The sequence below is a fragment of the Sycon ciliatum genome, chromosome 4 (genome assembly GCF_964019385.1).
Source record: "Sycon ciliatum chromosome 4, ocSycCili1.1, whole genome shotgun sequence".
NCBI lineage: Eukaryota > Metazoa > Porifera > Calcarea > Leucosolenida > Sycettidae > Sycon > Sycon ciliatum.
Genome location: NC_088646.1, coordinates 12,907,467 through 12,926,369, shown reverse-complemented (window position 1 = coordinate 12,926,369; position 18,903 = coordinate 12,907,467). Strand labels below are relative to the sequence as shown.

At 47.4% G+C, this 18,903-nt stretch overlaps 1 protein-coding gene across 1 annotated transcript in view; it reads right to left on the bottom strand.

The window, feature by feature from the left end:
- Positions 1 to 2,787: 2,787 nt before the first annotated feature.
- Positions 2,788 to 18,903, bottom strand: part of LOC135814559 (von Willebrand factor A domain-containing protein 8-like) — a 61,626-nt gene continuing 45,510 nt past the window's right edge. The window contains exons 37-46 of the mRNA XM_065327693.1: positions 18,672 to 18,791; positions 18,191 to 18,355; positions 12,439 to 12,485; positions 11,762 to 11,870; positions 11,510 to 11,572; positions 5,205 to 5,267; positions 4,693 to 4,848; positions 4,356 to 4,451; positions 3,787 to 4,025; positions 2,788 to 3,332 (exon numbers count right to left, since the gene is read on the bottom strand). Of these exons, the coding sequence (XP_065183765.1) occupies positions 3,230 to 3,332; positions 3,787 to 4,025; positions 4,356 to 4,451; positions 4,693 to 4,848; positions 5,205 to 5,267; positions 11,510 to 11,572; positions 11,762 to 11,870; positions 12,439 to 12,485; positions 18,191 to 18,355; positions 18,672 to 18,791 (1,161 nt within the window). The 3' untranslated portion in view covers positions 2,788 to 3,229. The remainder of the gene's footprint in view (positions 3,333 to 3,786; positions 4,026 to 4,355; positions 4,452 to 4,692; positions 4,849 to 5,204; positions 5,268 to 11,509; positions 11,573 to 11,761; positions 11,871 to 12,438; positions 12,486 to 18,190; positions 18,356 to 18,671; positions 18,792 to 18,903) is intronic.

Genomic DNA, 18,903 nt, shown 5'->3' with positions numbered 1-18,903 from the left:
GCCTGGCAAAAATATCAGTGGTGCATATAAGCATGGTTTGCATACAAGCCTGGTTTGCACTGAAGCCTGATGCAGGAAGCGGCTTATGTGCTTATAAGCCCGGCTTTTATCCGCGACTTTACGGTAATCCCAGCACAAGTTGCTATGTCTAACATAGCTGTTCGCTATCATCGCTTCCGCGATGGGCATGTCTGAGGTCTGAGGTGTGTGTGTGTGTGTGTGTGTGTGTCAAGGCAGGCCACCTCCAGAAGCTAAACACGTTTCACCATCAGTGACAGTGTGTTCGGTCCATTGTGGGTATCGGTCGTCGTCAACAGTGGGATGATCGGATCTCAACGGCCACATTAGCAGCTACATTCGGTGTTGACCCTGATATCACCCGCATCATCCGTCGCCACCGGCTTCGTTGGCTGGGTCACGTCGGCAGGATGGACGACTCACGCGCACCGAAGCAATTGCTGTTCGGCGAGCTGCCTGCCCCCGTCCTCGTCACGGCCCGAAGAAGAGGTGGCGAGATGTGGTGTCGACTGACCTGGCGGATCTCGGCGTGACCACCTGGCTCGAGAGTTGCCAAGATCGTCCCGGCTGGAGACGAGTTGCGAGTAACTAGTAGCACCCCACCGCCACGGCCCGCTCCTGATCCTCTTCTATGTGTCTGTGGACGCCCATTTCGTCGACCAGGAGACCTGAAACGACATGCCAAGTTCTGCGCTCGTGTTCTCATTTGAACTTTCCGACATTCGCTATCATTGCGTACGCAATGGGCAAGATCAAGGTCAAGGTGTGTGATCATACAGTGATGGGGGGGGGGGGGGGGGGGGCTCCATGATCTGTACTTCTCAACAGGGGCCCCCCTCTACACACTGCTACAAGTACAAGTGTAGCTGGTCGACCGGTCATCAGCAAACCAACAGTAACTGTTACTTTTTTGTAGTACATGGCCAGAGTGCACACCGGGTGGCGGCGGAATACCGGGACCAGACACCAGCAAAGACTGCATACGTAAGGGACAAAAGGGACCGTCACTTAATTTTTGCTGACACCCCGCCAAAAAATCTTTTCGTTTCACGTGTAAGAGACGGCCGCGTACATCGCTACCTTTCACTTCAAGCAATCTGTTCATGCCACCTGGTAACTATTACTTATATTAGTACCTGGCTGTCTGTACGCGTACATACAAACATGATTGAGGACTTGCACATTACTTATATGATCAATCATGAGCTACTAGTACTACTAGTGCTAGCTTTACATGGGTAAAAAATAAAAAAATAATTTTGCAAGTCTTCAATCATGTTTGCAACTTTGTATGCACGCGTACACAAAATGGTACAGCCAGCCAGGTGGCATGAACAGATTGCTCGACGTGAAATGTAGCGAGGTACGCGACAGTCTCTTACACGTGAAACGAAAAGATTTTTTTGGCGGGATGTAGGCAAAACTTTTAAAGTGACGGTCCCTATAGTCCTTCGCGCACCCTATAGCGGATGCATGACATCGTGACGTCAACTGGAAATTGTTAGACGTTCCATGTACATAAAATGATGACATGTTACAGTTTATATTGAGAACTTCTACATAATCACAGACTACAGAACAACGCACACCATACACACAGTGCACAGACTCAGTACACAGGCATACAGTGTAGTGGTGGAAGACCTTCATCGCTTGTCCACACTAGCCCACAGTGGGGACTCCAGGGGAGCGGGGCTGGAGATCCAACTCCTTGCATTTTTTGTATGGCTGCCCTATGAGTACCGAGCGTGTACAACTGGACTGATATGAACCTGAATATCTTCCTTATTGGACATGGGTCATCGTGGAAATAAAGAATATTAACCAAACCTATAGTCCAGAACTGACCAATGAGATATAGACGAGCCTACCTCTTATGTACAATCACGTACAACTGCAGCATTGGCCAATGATAATAATGGATAATGGATGGATGTGTTGGGTTTCATATGGATGGATGTCTGGTACAATACCAGCAGCACACTGCAGCCCTGTATTCGTCTGCCATAGATGCTGGGCGAGGCCAGTCCTGCTTTTCATTGGCCAGAAATGTTTGACAATAGTCTTGAACAGTAACATGGTATCTATGCTGGAAGCAAGCCTGTGATGATGCAGTGATGGACCTAGGGTTGCCCCCCCCCCCAGCCCAAGTAAGACACACCAAGAGCTAAACATGTAAAAAATAATTAAAAAAATGTTTCCACAGATCCTCCTCGGACAGTACTCAGTGGAGAGGTTTGGCCACTTTCATGAGAGCCACAAGAAACGAATATTTTCTTTCGTGTAACATCAGTTCAAATGACCAAAACAGATTCAGTCATTTGGGACCGATGATTGACTTCTGAACAAAACTTCCCCGGATAGTTATGGCATACCGTGAAAACTGAAAAGGCTATCACACGCAGCCATGTGCTCAGCAGGACAGGAATTTTTTTCTCTATTTTCCAATCATGCTTGGAATAGCCTTGAGCCAGTTGAGGGTAGCGGCGCGCCTACGTATGCGAAGACAATCGGTCTAGCCAAGTCTCTACGTGAACCGTGAATTTTTTAATGGAGTAGCCTGTATTTCGACTTCTGGTAGACCTATAGTTGCGCTCACAGCAGCTTCACTGTTTCCTTGCCACAGGCTGGAGCACAACACAGTGGGTTACTTTCCCCTGGACAAGTAGACACCACACCATTGGTAGCGATGTTCCCCTGGACAAGTAGACACCACACCATTTGTAGCGGTGTCCCCCTGGACAAGTAGACACCACACCACTGGCAATGTTCTCACTGCATAGCAATAATTTACTATTAATTTTCATGACCTAATATAAAGTGTTTTCACCAGCAACCCTATGCCATGCTAAGAAAATTGAAAGTAATAAATACTAGAGCAAGCCCAGTCAGAAATTATTTACTTGAAATATAGAACATCAGTCCCATCAGTCCTATGACCAGAGCACTATTTCCAAGTACAACCTCCTGCCTGTGGTCTTGCACAGACAATGGGAGTGCTTTTTTAAGAAAGAAAATGATTCGGAAGTGACAACTCATGCCAAGGCATAAATGTTCACAGCAGGTAGCTCACACCCTGCACCCCCAGGCAGAATTGGATGAAAGGCAGTTGCAGCAGAGGCCGTTGTCCACTGATGCAGCTACTTTCACGTGTAAGAACGTTCTCAGGGTGGCCCATGATGTACTCACGCGCACGCACACACACATTGTCTTAGTGCAGGATAGCTGTGGTGAAGATACTCTGCAAGACCTTGGGAAGTGTGCTTGTGTCCATGCAGATGAACGCCCGGCCAGACGGAAGCTGCTGAACTAGCCTGAGGACAACAACAACAACAACTATAATTAACTATAATATTGTTGCTGCTCTTGTATGGTGCTCCAGTCATCTATGCTACCTCAATAGCAACCAGTACTGTAGTTTTAAAATACAGTGCTGCTCAATGAATTCCAATCACGCGAGTCAAGGCTGCGTCCTGCACCATTTCACAGCCCAGTGTTCACAGGTCTAGGGATGCGCAACGCCCGGCGCGTACTTGACTGACTTGAGCAGCACTGTAAACATGACCATTTGTTCCCATACGCGCCCGTAGGAACTCCATACTTTGAGTCAATGCATGAAGAAAGAGAAAACAATCTGTCAGCACAGGCACAGCACGGCAGAGAAGACAGGGGGCGCATTTCACTTGCCACGGGGAAAGTAAGATCTCTCACTGTTCGGTAGCAAGATTCATGTGGAGACAAGAACATGATCTGGGATCGAGTACCTACCTGACAGCCTGGTCGCCCAGCGAGCCAATAAAGATAATAAAGACATTGACCTTGGCGTCTTTACTCATCACTTTGGAGAACGTGGACGACTGTATTCCATAGCGGGAGAAGTTCGCATCACTCAACACTATGACAAAGTGCTCATCCGCTTCTTCCTTGGCAATCTCCTCGACTGAATTTTCCGTAGCCTCCACGGTGCAATCACCGCTCAAACACATCTGAGTATGTGTTTGCATTCGCTGCACATGAGTCAAACAAATACTCACGTGTCAGAATTACTATGCTCACACAGGGATAACGATCTGTGATTATACAACCAACAAATCTATTGAGACAAGGTATGGGTCATGTGCAACAGTTGGAATTTTTCTAGTTAGTTTCTAGTAGAGCGCCGACAAGTTGCACAAGCAAGACGACAACACAGCAGTAAGAGCAGTTGTTTGGAAATCTGGCGCAACAGACACACCAGTGCCAACATCGGAAAGGCCATTCCATTCCATTATCATTCATCAACACATAAATTTAATTTACATCGGAAAAAGGCTGACGGCCTAGGAGATGACACTTACAAGCAAGACTGAAAGACGCTGCTTGTCGTTCAGATTCTTCTGTGACGCTTTGAGGAACGTTGTCTCACCTTCGCCAGAGTGACCTACAATATCCAACTACAAGTAAAAAGTAAAATACAATGAGATGTTGGTCTTTTTCAGTTATAACAAACGACGTACATGCCATGCACCCTGGTGACTGTGAGTCGTTAGTTATGACAGAAAAGACTCATGCATACACCCACAAAATTAATAATATCAGGCGTTTATTCCACGCGACAACATAGCCAATTCGAAAAGAGGACAAGATACAGCCTGGCACTGAAGAGAGGTGCTGAAATTCCAAATTAGATCTTACCGATATCTTGTCTTGGTGCTTCTCCAGCGCCTGCATGACCATGAGCACAGCCTGGATCTCTCGTTCCAGACGGCCATCAACACCATTGAAGCGATACATGCTGCCGCTTACGTCCACAAGTAATCGCAAACGCTTTGGCTTCTGTTGATCTTGACCCTGAACAGCAGCAGCACAGGAGGGATAGTCATCCAAGAATACTCTTACCGCTCAAGCGACGAAACATGGAAATAAGGTTGCACTGATTTAGATTTACTAGTACACAGGCACCGCATAATGTACAAGCTAACCACTGCTTCATGGCACATGATATTCTCTCTTTCGTAAGAAAAGTAATACAAGAGGGTGTACAATTATCGAAACATCTCGGCAAATTGCCTGCTACACAAACTGGGCCAATGACAAGCGCTTTAACGACAGGGATATCTTAGTATAGGGCTGAAATCATCATCTTCGACAATATTTGCTAATGCTTTCGGTGCAAATTCACGGTCCTCATTCCATGCACTACTCACATCAGGATCCAGGTCAGTTCGCCGTCTGTAGATATCTTTCTCGCCCGTTAGGCCTTCAATCAACTGAAGAAGAAAAGCAAGAGCACATCTAAGTGTCAGTGATGTTAGGATATACGCGTATCACATCTCCCCCCCCCCCCCCCCCCCCCCACATACACACACACACTGAGTTGATCTTGTTGAAATAGGACAGTGTAGTAAATACTAGCAGTCATACAGTTTCACCATCGCCCGCTGTGGCATGTATCTTCATGCAAGTATACATGTGCATACACACAGTCGTGTTTGGTACACACCTGCCCAAGCACCCATCCATCCACCCACACACACGCCCCCCCCCCCCTCCCAACACAAAGTGCACGTTTTTGGTGCCCGGGAACAACATTTTTCGGGCTGATCTGTTTTGGTGAATATGCAAAAATGCTCGTTTGGAGCCAGCCCCATGTCATATGCCCACATGAGTCGATCTCAAGGCCCTCCAACTGCATGGTATGGATCTGCACTGCCACTGGTCTCTCTACATAGTCCACTAGTACAGTAAAACCTGGTTTAAGCGACCACCACACAGTGCAAGCAAAAGCGGTCGTTAAAGCCAGGTGGTCTTTAGAACCAGGTCCCACAGTGTCTGTGTAGAACTGTCGGTGCAATGAAAGGCGGTGGTTAAGAGCAGGTGGTCCCTAAACCCAGAGGTTGCTAAACCCAGAGGTTGCTAAACCCAGAGGTTGCTAAACCCAGAGGTTGCTAAACCCAGAGGTTGCTAAACCCAGAGGTTGCTAAACCCAGAGGTTGCTAAACCCAGAGGTTGCTAAACCCAGAGGTTGCTTACACCAGGTTTTACTGTGCATGTACTTGCACTACAGTCCATTCATCGGAAACCGGCACCCTACCTTTTTTAATTTATACCTTGGTAGAGGCAATAAATAGCAGGAAGTGGTATTTTACTACTCCCTGATAAATAGTAGTATGTACATGTACTTCGAAGTAGTTGTTTTCTTTACACAGGCCATATTGGATGACCCGTGCAATTCATCCTATTACTGTATAGCAGGAAATTTTCGGACAGAATTAATTTTCGTACTATTTCGTAGATGGCCTCTTTTGTACTAAAATTAATTATGTACTAAAATTTGTTCATGTGAAATGATGTACACTATACTGTACATGCGTGCTGCTTGCGAACACGTGCATTTAGCATGCAGCACTGTACGAAAATAAAACCCGTGCGAAAGGTCGAAATTCGGCTTTGTCCGAAAATATTTCCGTCCGAAAATTTCCTGCTATACAGTAACTTGCCTCGTGGAATTTCCCCAAATCAGAAAGTTCAATATTTGACCAGGTTTGCACCAAAATTTGCTATCTACTGATTTTCAGTGGGTTCCTCTTTCCTGTTCTTTCTGTTTTTGAAATTAGCACTACGGGCTCTTTGTAAGGTACTTTCCCCATTTCACTCACACCCTTGAGTACGTTCTCAGCAATAGCGGGTCAGTTTCAAATGAACAGACTGTAGTCGTCCTTGCCAGCACATCCAGTACTGGAGGATGCACATGGCATGTTTTGCGGCTGCACGGCGTAGAGAGTGCACTGCATGCATGCAGATAGTCACACTACTACGTGATCAAGTAACTGCATGTTACTGCACCAGCACACGAAAAGGAGAACACAGCCCATTTCGATCGAGTCAATGATCTTCGCAGTGTTTTCACATGTGCCAGGTTTCAAGTAGTTTCGGTTTGGAGTCCCAGACAGAAGACAAGCTGCCAAGGGTTTTCAGCAGGACACTAGCAGCTCTTTGGGGTAAGTGTAAAAACCGAAAAATCACTCTACGAGCACTAGTGCAAGCGACACCGACAGATTGGACAAAAATAATTCTGATGAGCCACCAGTGGAACTGCTGGTAGATGATAGCACCAAGGATGAATCAAAGTCGGAGTGCGCAACTGTTGGAGTTGCTTCGAAGCGTACTTCAAGGCACACTTGCACCGACAGTACGCTGAGTGATACAGTCACTAGTACTCGTCTTGCCAGCAGGGATCCTGTAGGGATGCCGGTTGTGCTGCAATCTCTACGGATTACCCCCGCATTGGCTTGCTGCCCGACAGTGAGCATCAAGGCTGGGGGCTTCAAATATCTGGTTGGTAAATTGAATGGAAAGCATGGCACATGCCTTTTCATCACGGTTTCATTGTAAGTTGGAAAACAGCCATCCATGCACTGTATCTGTGCACTGTATCCATGCACTGTATCTGTGATCGTCAGACACAACGCAACAACATGCCTGCTACTACCCCTGTAGAATACTTCCGGAAATCCATAACTACTCCCTGGGTTGACGCCATTGTTGTGAGATCTCCAGCTGAGTGTCCGTCCTCACTGTTTGATAATCTGAACGGGTTGCAGTTGTCGTCTATTGCCATCTTCTGCCAGGGACAATCCAATCGACAGCCAAGAGGAAGCCTTGAAATTCGCTACAAGCCTCCAGGATGACCTGCCTATGGGGCACAACTTGCCTGTATTCACAGCCGAAGCCTCTCGTTGGGTCCATGTGATTTGTGCGATGTATGAGGCGGACATCCCTATCATCATGCAAGAGCATATTTCCTTTGCGGAGAAGAAGGTCTTCCTGTGCACGCAACGCTTACTCCAACTGGTGGCTACTTGGCCAGTAATATTGAGTTCCTGCGAGCGTTTAATCAGTGCACTCTGCTGATTGAAGACATACCTGCGGAGCACTATGTCACAGCAGCGGCTCACTGGTCTGCCTCTACTGCATACTCACTATGAGAACACCATCGACACGGAGGCAGTGGAGAAGAGGGTTTTGCTCCTCTGCCCAAGTGCAATTATTGCTTCTGATGTCTTCACAGAGACTGTCCAAGACTCAGCTGATCGCCATTGCAGTGTTGTCCCTGCCCTTTTGGCACGTATGTGCTGGGTCCGAGTGGTCGGTGTGCGGACCGCGTGCGGACTGCGCCGGTTGCGCATGCCTGCATTTGGATGCATTCTTGTTGTTTGTTGCCTTCTTCCTGAGACTCTCTTCGGAGTAAGAACGAATACCAGTCCTCTGAGTGTGGTGTACGTGGGATGTACCTGTGATGTGAGTGAGTAATCGGAAGGGCTATCGTCAGGTCATAAAACCCCCCGACGACAATTGGCGCCCGGCTAGTGGCATCGTCCCCACGACCCTGCGATCGTCCTGTCGTCCGCGGTCTTTCCGGTTTCTTTTTTCTTCACCTGCCTCCTGCTTTCTTTGGCGATCCCCGTGTGCTTCATGTCTCGGCAAGTCTCCTTCGCACGTCCAAGCTGGCCGCCAGCGAGGCAATTCAGGTAAGTCAGAGCAGCTGCCTTTAGTTTACTGCTAGACATTGTTGGGGCATTAGTTTGTAAAGCCTGTATTGTGACATTTGTTTAGTGTTGGCCTGCTTGTGTCGTATGTAGTCCTGCTCTGGGTCCCTGCTCCCTCCGGGAGTAGTTTTTGTTCCTCCGTATTTCGTTACCTGGAGTAGTTGTGGCCTCATGTCTAAGGTTACAGTAGAAGCGCCTGGAAGATGGCTGATGCCGAAACCGTTCGGTGGTTCCTCGGCGGAGGATCTCCAGGCCTTCATGAACGATTTCCGATTATGTTTGCAGGCCAATAATTATGTCCCGGTTACCCAACCCAATGACACGGTTGATGCGGACTCCCGGGAGAGATTGGAATTAATGGCGCGTGTTGTGTTATGTAAGAGCCTCACTGGCAGTGCGGCTCTCATGTTGCAATCCTTGTCGGACACGCAGCGGGCGAATCGCGCGGAGATCGAGACCGCTCTGCAGGCTCGCTTTGGTGACACGGGCAAGGAGTTGCTCCACCAAACGGAGCTTCAGGCTCGGAAAAGCCGGGCGGGTGAGACCCTCACTGAATTGGGCGATGCCATCCAGGTATTGGTGGCTAAGGCATATCCGGGGGCGCCTGGTACCATTCTGAACACCGTGTCTATCCATGCTTTTTTGGACGCTTTGTCTCCCGACATGTGCCGTCTTGTGGGGGACCACGAGCCGCAGACGCTCCTGCACGCCGTTCAAAAGTCTGTCGTCCTGGAGACGCAGGACCAGTTGCACCCGGCCGCTGAACCTGTGTTCGTTGCGTCGGCCACGCCTGAAATCACGGCACGCCTGGATAGTTTGGAGAAACTATGTGCAACGCAAACCAGGCTGCTTGAAAACCTCTGTGCGCAGCGCGAGAGTCCGGCTCCTGACCGCTGGTCACGAGGTCCACGCTGCTTTGGTTGTGGCCAACTTGGTCACCCCCGCCGCGATTGCCACTCAAACGTGGGATGTACCTGTGATGTGAGTGAGTAATCGGAAGGGCTATCGTCAGGTCATAAAATCCCCCGACGACAGCAGTTTCCAGCTCACCTCCCCTATACATTTCTAAGTATCCTAATCAGCATGCACTATGTTGTCTGATGATTAGCCATGTTGCCATGAAACTTGGAGTAACAGTCGAGAGCATGATTGGTGTTCTAGACAACTAGTACCAGGGTTCGCAGCCAACCAAGCACACAGAATTCCAAACTTTTTCCAAACCAATTTCAAGAATTTCCAAACCCACTCGTGCAGGAAAAATAAAATTTTTAATATTATAAACCTCTTCTGAACGACTAGTCGACTGTCTTCTCCACTACGAGTACAACCAGGGAGTAGTAAAATCCTCCCTGGTATCACTACCATCAACAAATTCACCAAGGTGCATGGCGATGATATCGCCTTCAGCAGCTAGAGCCCCTGAAAATAGCAGGGGAATTCATATGACGAGAGTTCCCCTCCGTAAGTTCAAATCCGCCTCCAGAGGGGGTTCCAATGAAACATAGCTGGTGTCCATCTCAGCGCTAAAGACGGCTTCATCCTCGCCAGCAAACTCATCTGAGTGCGAAAGGACCTCGCCATCCTGCTGTCCCGACTTCAAAGAATCAAAGTCGAGCGCGAGCGCCAGTAACAAAAAACGGCCAAATAAAAGGCATCACCGGCCGCGCTTGAGCTGCACTGAAATGACTGTACGAGACGCGTCCATGCAGTGAACACCACGCATCGCCAGCGCGTCTTCTGTCGCGGCACTCAAAACGGCCACTTGCACTGCACAGTCTGCAGGAGTGCAGCACATCTGCGGCCAAAAAATCGAAATTCAAAACTTTTTCCAAACTTTTTCAAAAGGAGCACCTTTTCAAAACTTTTTCCAGACCTGGAAAATTGAATTATAAAATCCAAACTTTTTCCAGACTTCCAAACTTCGCTGCGAACCCTGAACTACCCCCCCCCCCTTCCTCGGTGCACACACACACACACACACACACACACACACACACACACACACACACACACACACACACACACACACACACACACACACACACACACACACATATGCACACAGTGAGACACAGTGACACACACACCATTGACCATTGACGCCCATCGCCGGAGGCGATGATAGCAATGCTACGGCAGAAGCCATAGCAACTTGTGCTGGGATTACACCATTCAACAGCTTGCAAGGCTGAAGAATTGACCGTCACTATTCAGCCTGGTCTACACCATACAGCTATTTGGAGTGACATTTTCTGGCCAGTGAATCCCTTTTTTGGTCTTTTTCATTTTTTTTTTTTTTTTTTCCCGCACACACATCACACCACATACTCCGGCATGCACTGGCTGTTGGTAACCACCCAGGAGAATGAAAGAAAAGTCAGGAAGAGTCTGAGAAAGAGAAGAAAGACGTGTGTGACCATAATCGTCGGGAATCGAACCCGCAATCTATCGATTGGAAATCGCTGCACATACCACTGCACCATATGGGACACACGACACACACACACACACACACACACACACACACACACACACACACACACACACACACACACACACACACACACACACACACACACACACACACACACACACACACACACACACACACACACACACACACACACACACACACACACACACACACACACACACACACACACACACACACACACACACACACACACACACACACACACACACACACACACACACACACACACACACACACACACACACACACACACACACACACACACACACACACACACACACACACACACACACACACACACACACACACACACACACACACACACACACACACACACACACACACACACACACACACACACACACACACACACACACACACACACACACACACACACACACACACACACACACACACACACACACACACACACACACACACAAAGGGTACACCAGGGCTGACTGCTAACCTTGTTATCATCCAGTTCTCCCGATGTCTGATGACGTGTCCACGATCTGTCCTTCTGCTTAGCCTGATGTTAGACAAAACAACCATGGAGCACAAGAAAAATGCACATGATCATAAACCTCGAAATTCAATGCACTCCCAGACTGAAGACATGCAACTGACTTTGATTGGCTATCACAGTGAATTGAGCCGGTTGCAACACCAAGATAGTACAGGTTCAACGGTACATTATCCTGATGGGTCAAGCCCTCACCTCCAGGCCCTCAATGACAACCTTCAATGCAGCAACCTGTTGCCTGACTGATGCGGACAGCTTGTCGTACAACTGTGCATCAAATTCAGCCATATCAATGTCTTTCAACCTGCCAAGCAGCAACAAGCACAACACACAACACACAGCTGTTACAGGTACAGCACATGATAATGCTACTAAGTACAATCCACCAAAGAGCAACAGAGAACATAGAACCAGCAAATCTTCACAGCAGTATACAATCACCACGAATCACGTACCAGTTTCACAAAACTTGACTAGAATTTGATCTCTAACAGCAGCACTGTGCATGCCATACCCGTTATGTAGCATACACTTTATGTAGCATACCCTTTATGTAGCATACCCGTTATGTAGCATACACTTTATGTAGCATACCCTTTATGTAGCATACCCGTTATGTAGCATACCCTTTATGTAGCATACCCTTTATGTAGCATACCCTTTATGTAGCATACACTTTATGTAGCATACACTTTATGTAGCATACACTTTATGTAGCATACACTTTATGTAGCATACACGTTATGTAGCATACACGTTATGTAGCATACACTTTATGTAGCATACACTTTATGTAGCATACCCGTTATGTAGGATAACGCTACGTGACGGATTTGCAAACAAAGAAGAAGAGCAGCAGCCATTCAGCTTACTTGTCTTTCCATGCCTTCAATGCCATAGCTCTTGCAGCGGCCGTGATCTAAGCAAACACAGCATGCAGACAAGAAAAGATTCTTAGTATCCTGACCAGGTCCACACCATCAGTCTGTTCACACGCACAAGCATACAGTTAAGATCAACGGGTCCCCTCCTCTCCAACTAGTGTCATACATTGACACTGGGGGCAATAGTCATGTGAGTGTGGTGCCAGCTGACAAAAAGCACACCAGGCCATGATACAGCGCCAGTCAGGTCACAGACTGGACTCAATATGGCAGATGGTATCAGCACTGAGAGATACAATTAATGACATGGCAGTTACCACACTTTGGTGGAGTCTGTGAACAGAAGTCCGGTGTTTTTCTTCTTCTTCTTCTTCTTCTTCTTCTTCTTCTTCTTCTTCTTCTTCTTCTTCTTCTTCTTCTTCTTCTTCTTCTTCTTCTTCTTCTTCTTCTTCTTCTTCTTCTTCTTCTTCTTCTTCTTCTTCTTCTTCTTCTTCTTCTTCTTCTTCTTCTTCTTCTTCTTCTTCTTCTTCTTCTTCTTCTTCTATCCAGACGATTCACTTGATCAGATTACCTCGTTCCTCAGATTCTTCTTCCTCGACCACACCATCTCAGAACCCACCCCAGAGCGAAGGTCGAAGAAGCCATGTCAGTCCAAATGCCTAACTGAGCTCTACATCAAACGCCGTGCACTGCGTAAGCAATATCGAAGGAGAGATAGGCTTGCCGTCCATGAGGTTGAGACCATCAGATCAGACTACAACCGTGTGCAAAAAGACATCAAGAAACTGAGAAAGATCATCCAAATACAAGAGCAAGACCGTGAAGCGCAGAAACAGCGGACGGCCTTTCTTAAGGACCCTTACGGGTTTGCAAAACGCATGTCCCAAAGCAGATCACGTGTAACACCAACTTTCTCGGAACAGGCCTGCTTTGAGTATTTCTCCAAACTTTATGAAGATCCCTCTCGTGAGCAAATTTTCTCGGATCCAGATTTCTGTCCAGCTACGAGTAAACCGTCCACACCACTATCTGATAACAGCCCCAGTTGGAAAGCCTTCCAGAACACTCTGAAAAAATGTAGAAACAAATCTGCAGCCGGTCCAAACGGTATTCCATACATAGTGTGGAAAAAGTGCAAATGTCTGCACGGCATTCTTTTCAATATCTTCGAGAAAGTCTGGAAGACAGGATCCATTCCGCTGTCTTGGCAGTGCGCCTCAGTAACGCTTCTCGCAAAAAGTGACAATGACTCTGACCCGGCGAAATTTCGCCCAATTGCCCTATCCAACTGTGACGGCAAGATTTTCTTCGCCATGTTGTCAAAAGTTCTGACTCGCCACATGCTGACGAATGGGTATTTTGACGGCATGACCCAGAAAGGCTTCTTGCCGGGTATGTCCGGTTGTATTGAACACGCCACTCTTTGTCACGAGGCCATGAAAGACGCCAAACGCCACAAGCGTTCGATTGCCATGGTATGGATCGATTTGAAGAACGCCTTTGGCTCAGTAAAACACAATCTGATCCAGAGGGCACTGCAACGCTACCACATCCCGCTGAAAATCAGGAACCTTGTTTACTCTTACTATGAGCGTCTGACAGCATTCATTAAAAGACCACTCACTCAGACCTTCCGGTACAGCATCGGCGTATTTCAAGGTTGCCCACTTTCCCCTATTCTCTTCAACATCTGTTTCCAAATTCTACTTGATTCTCTTCAGACCAAACCGATCCAAGCCCTTTCGTACAGTTTCCGTGACACAACTGTCACTGCTTCGAACACTGGATTCGCCGACGATTTAGCAGTCTTCAGCAATCGAACTCATGGTGCGCAGAAGAAGTTAGATCTGGTTGATAGTTTCCTTGCCTGGTCAAAAATGCAGGCGGCCCCTCACAAATGCAGGTCGTACGCAGCCAAATTGACCAACAACAAATACACCTGCTTTGACCCCGCACTCAGAATATCGGAAACTCCAATACCAGCTCTAAAGGGCCAACAATTCAAGTTTCTAGGCAGGATGCTAACAGATACAGTAGGTGAGATAACGCAACGCGAAGACCTCATAAACTCCACAAGATGCCTACTAAAGACAGTTGCCGAGACCGGACTGTACGGACACCAGAAGTTGTGGCTCTACCAGCATCAAATCATCCCCAAAATAGCATGGCAGCTCGAGATACTTGATCTCAGCCACAGTTTCGCCAAACTCCTACACAGAATTTGCCTTCCATTCTTAAAGAAATGGGCAGGCTTGCCCAGACCCGCAGCACCAGCAATACTCTTCATCGGCGCTCGGGAGCGCTTCGGCCTACGTTTAACGTACATCCCTACGCTATGGAAGCAACGACAGGTCATTAGATGGAATATCATCAAGAACAGCAGCGACAAGAACATGGCAAACCTGTACCAACATCACAGCAAACAACAGTATCTGCTCGCAAGACAATACTCCGCAATAAAAGAAATGGAATGTGCCGAGGCAGCGATCTCTGAAGCTAGTCCAACTAACCTCCAGCAAGGCAGGGCAGGACTCGGCTTTAGGCATGACAAACAAGAGAAAATCAAACCTAGAAAACAAATACTCAATACCATTCATGAAGGTGACTGCCAAGACCAGCTATCCCACCTCAAAAGCCTGCAAATGCAAGGCAGCTGGTTAAAGTGGAGAGACACGATGTTTGAAGACCTCACTTGGAAAAAACTGTTGTACGAAGGCTACGGGAGGACTTTCTCCTTTCAACTAAACTGTGTATTAAACACACTACCAACAGTTGACAATCTGAGGAGGTGGGGTAACTCTGTGGTCGAACAACAATGCCCTCTATGCAACAGGCAAGCTACGCTCCGTCACATATTATCAGCATGTCCAACAGCCCTCCACCAGGGCAGATATACCTGGCGCCACGACAACGTACTGAAATGCATAGTAAAACTAGTAAACGAAACCATCCAAACTTATCAAAAGGCCACGGCATCAGCAGAAACGCAGAGTAAACAGAAGAGAATTGATTACATAACTTTCTGCAAGGCAGGAGAGAATCTCCCCAAACAGCCCCCCTCCCAACGCAAACGGCTAAATGACCAATTCGTAACTAGCTCAGCAGACTGGCAGGTCCTGGTGGACATGAAGGATGAGAAACTTGTTTTCCCCCACTTCATAGCACCTACAACCTGTCGTCCAGACATAGTGCTCTTCTCCAAAGAATTGAGAAGAGTTCTGTGGCTGGAACTCACGGTATGTAGTGAAGATCGCTTTGCACAATCGCGCGAAATCAAAATCGAACGCTATCGTCACCTTCATAGCGCGTGTGTAAGGAATGGCTGGGATACGGAAAGTCACACAGCAGAGGTGGGAGCGAGAGGCGCCATATCCACCAGCTTGGATTCCTTCGCGAGATCCTTGCGCTGCACTAAGGAACAGCGCAGGCTCTTGCGGAGGAATTGTCGCCAAGCAGCGCTGAACTCAAGCTATGTCCTATGGCTAAGGCGAAGGGAGCGAACATGGCGCGACTGGCCGTTGTATTAAAACTGTTTGGTGAACCTGTTGTAGAGCACTTGGTGGGCGATCGGCCACCCAGCGAGGATAGTTGGACGTCCTTAAAATCAAGATTTGAACTCGCCATTCCGGCCTCTAAAGGGCCGGGGGTGGACGATCGCCAACCTTGCCAACCTCTCGTAGTCACTTGTTCCTGTCGAATCGTTATTTTCATAGCCTACTCGACATTCGCCCTACAAATTACCATACATCACAACGCAACTACCTGTACATGACACACCATACCATACGGACACAACCACACCCCAACTGTACTGGGGGCCTATCTCTTCGAATTGCATTATATGAGTTTCTTTTTCCTTTTTTCTTTACCCGTTACTGTCTAAAAAGCAGTCGAAACGGTTTTTATCCACCATTTGATGGTGAGCATTTCCCTTCTTCTTCTTCTTCTTCTTCTTCTTCTTCTTCTTCTTCTTCTTCTTCTTCTTCTTCTTCTTCTTCTTCTTCTTCTTCTTCTTCTTCTTCTTCTTCTTCTTCTTCTTCTTCTTCTTCTTCTTCTTCTTCTTCTTCTTGAGGATAGTTGGACGTCCTTAAAATCAAGATTTGAACTCGCCATTCCGGCCTCTAAAGGGCCGGGGGTGGACGATCGCCAACCTTGCCAACCTCTCGTAGTCACTTGTTCTTGTCGAATCGTTATTTTCATAGCCTTCTCGACATTCGCCCTACAAATTACCATACATCACAACGCAACTACCTGTACATGACACACCATACCATACGGACACAACCACACCCCAACTGTACTGGGGGCCTATCTCTTCGAATTGCATTATATGAGTTTCTTTTTCCTTTTTTCTTTACCCGTTACTGTCTAAAAAGCAGTCGAAACGGTTTTTATCCACCATTTGATGGTGAGCATTTCCCTTCTTCTTCTTCTTCTTCTTCTTCTTCTTCTTCTTCTTCTTCTTCTTCTTCTTCTTCTTCTTCTTCTTCTTCTTCTTCTTCTTCTTCTTCTTCTTCTTCTTCTTCTTCTTCTTCTTCTTTGGTTGGCGGACAGCCACCCAGCGAGGATAGTTGGGTACCCTTCAAATCTTGGTTTTAACTCGCCACACCGGCTTCTAAAGGGCCGGGGGTGGGTGTTCGCCAACCAAGTCGAGCTTTCGTTAGTTTTTTTTCGTTTTTCTAGTTTACTTGCTTGTGCTGCGCCGCGCTGGAGCGAGTCTATCAGTAGATGCTTTCGCCGCATAGAGCTACTATTGCACAAAGCCACAACACTGCGCGCTGCCATTCGCTGTATGCTTTCGCTGCACCAAGCTGCTGTTTAGCTGCACGACGCCACAACACAACTTCACTACAACAGTCTCGTCCACAACTTCACTACAAGAGTCTCGTCCATATTGCACTACGCTGAGCACTGGCCTGCTCCCGCTCTGAAGAGCTTAGCCTTCACCGTTTTTGCTCAACCTCAGGCATTGGCCCACAGTGGCATCCGCTTCCTTTTTTCTTTTTCTTTTCTCCTTTTACTTTCTCCGTCACTGCCTAAAAAACAGTCGAGACGGTTTTTTACCCACCAGTTTTTATTGGTGCGAATTACTTTCCTTCTTCTTCTTCTTCTTCTTCTTCTTTTCTTTCTCTTATTATGCTTTGGTCGCCTCTTGTCAGTGATGTCATGCAGCAATGAAGGAGGGCCCACAACGTTTGTTCACTCGACCCACCATTTGGTCAACACCACAAGTACAACAAAGCATTCCACTCCATTTCGAACAACAAGGAGTGCAGGTATTGAAAGCAGAGCATTGTATTGGCTGTTGCCCAGCACTCTTTCCTCAATGCAAAGCAGTGCGACAATATGTCCAGCTCTGTTTGTAAACTTGCATGCCTATCAGGGGATAGGCTTCAAGGGAAATTATGTGTATACAATGACTAAGGTACTACCGTAAAAGTCCGTAAATAAGTACCTGCCCGAAAGAAATACCCCCTTCATTCTTTTGGCTCTGTCTGTTGAAGTCAAGTCAAGCCCGATAAACATACTGCCCGAAATAAGTACCGGTACGGTGCGCACATGCAGCGTGTAGCATGTACATCAACATGAAAATGACTTCTCCACTACACACAAGTCAGGTCCGAAAGTTAGTTCGTGCCCGAAAGTCAGTACCCGCCCGAAAGTTAGTACGGGTGTGGTCACTAAATTCGAAAGTAAATACGTACTTATTTACGGACTTTTACGGTATATCACTGCTTACCTCACGCGGAACTGCTTCCTTCACTTCGTCAGGCACTTGGTGGACATCATGACCAGCATCCAAGCGATACGGTCCTCCGACACCACCAAGACCGGCTGTATCACGACCACCTGTACCACCTGCCCATTGGTTTCCACCAACGTGCGGTGCATTGTTTGCATCAACCTACCAGTTACATATGCAAGCAAACAAACAAACACACACAAACACACACACACACACACACACACACACACACACACACGGGCACCAATACATTTCCCTCTACCACCTGAAAGCTTCATCTCTTGCTCTTTTTTTCTTTCTCTCACCAATACACTAGACTAGAGATAACTACATGTATCAGCCAACCATGTCTTGAGACTTGCTGAAAGAGATTCCACTAGACCCTTGCAGGGTTCTACACAAAGGAGGGTAGGAGGACAAAGCACACTCTTACACCGGTGGCAGTACATGTATTTACATTGATCACCTTCCTTACCTTGCCATGTTTGGGCTTGGTAAGAGGCTTGCCCTTAGCATCCACGCCCTTCTTGTCCTTTCCTTTCCCGTCCATCTTGCCCCGTGTTTTGATCTGGCCATCCTTCATATTGTAGTTGATCTAAGCCACCCAGTGAGCACACATTCATAGTTATACACCATGCATGTACACGACAGCATACGCATACACGCAGTCTGGTCGCTGGTCACACTTGCCATAGTGGATACTGTAA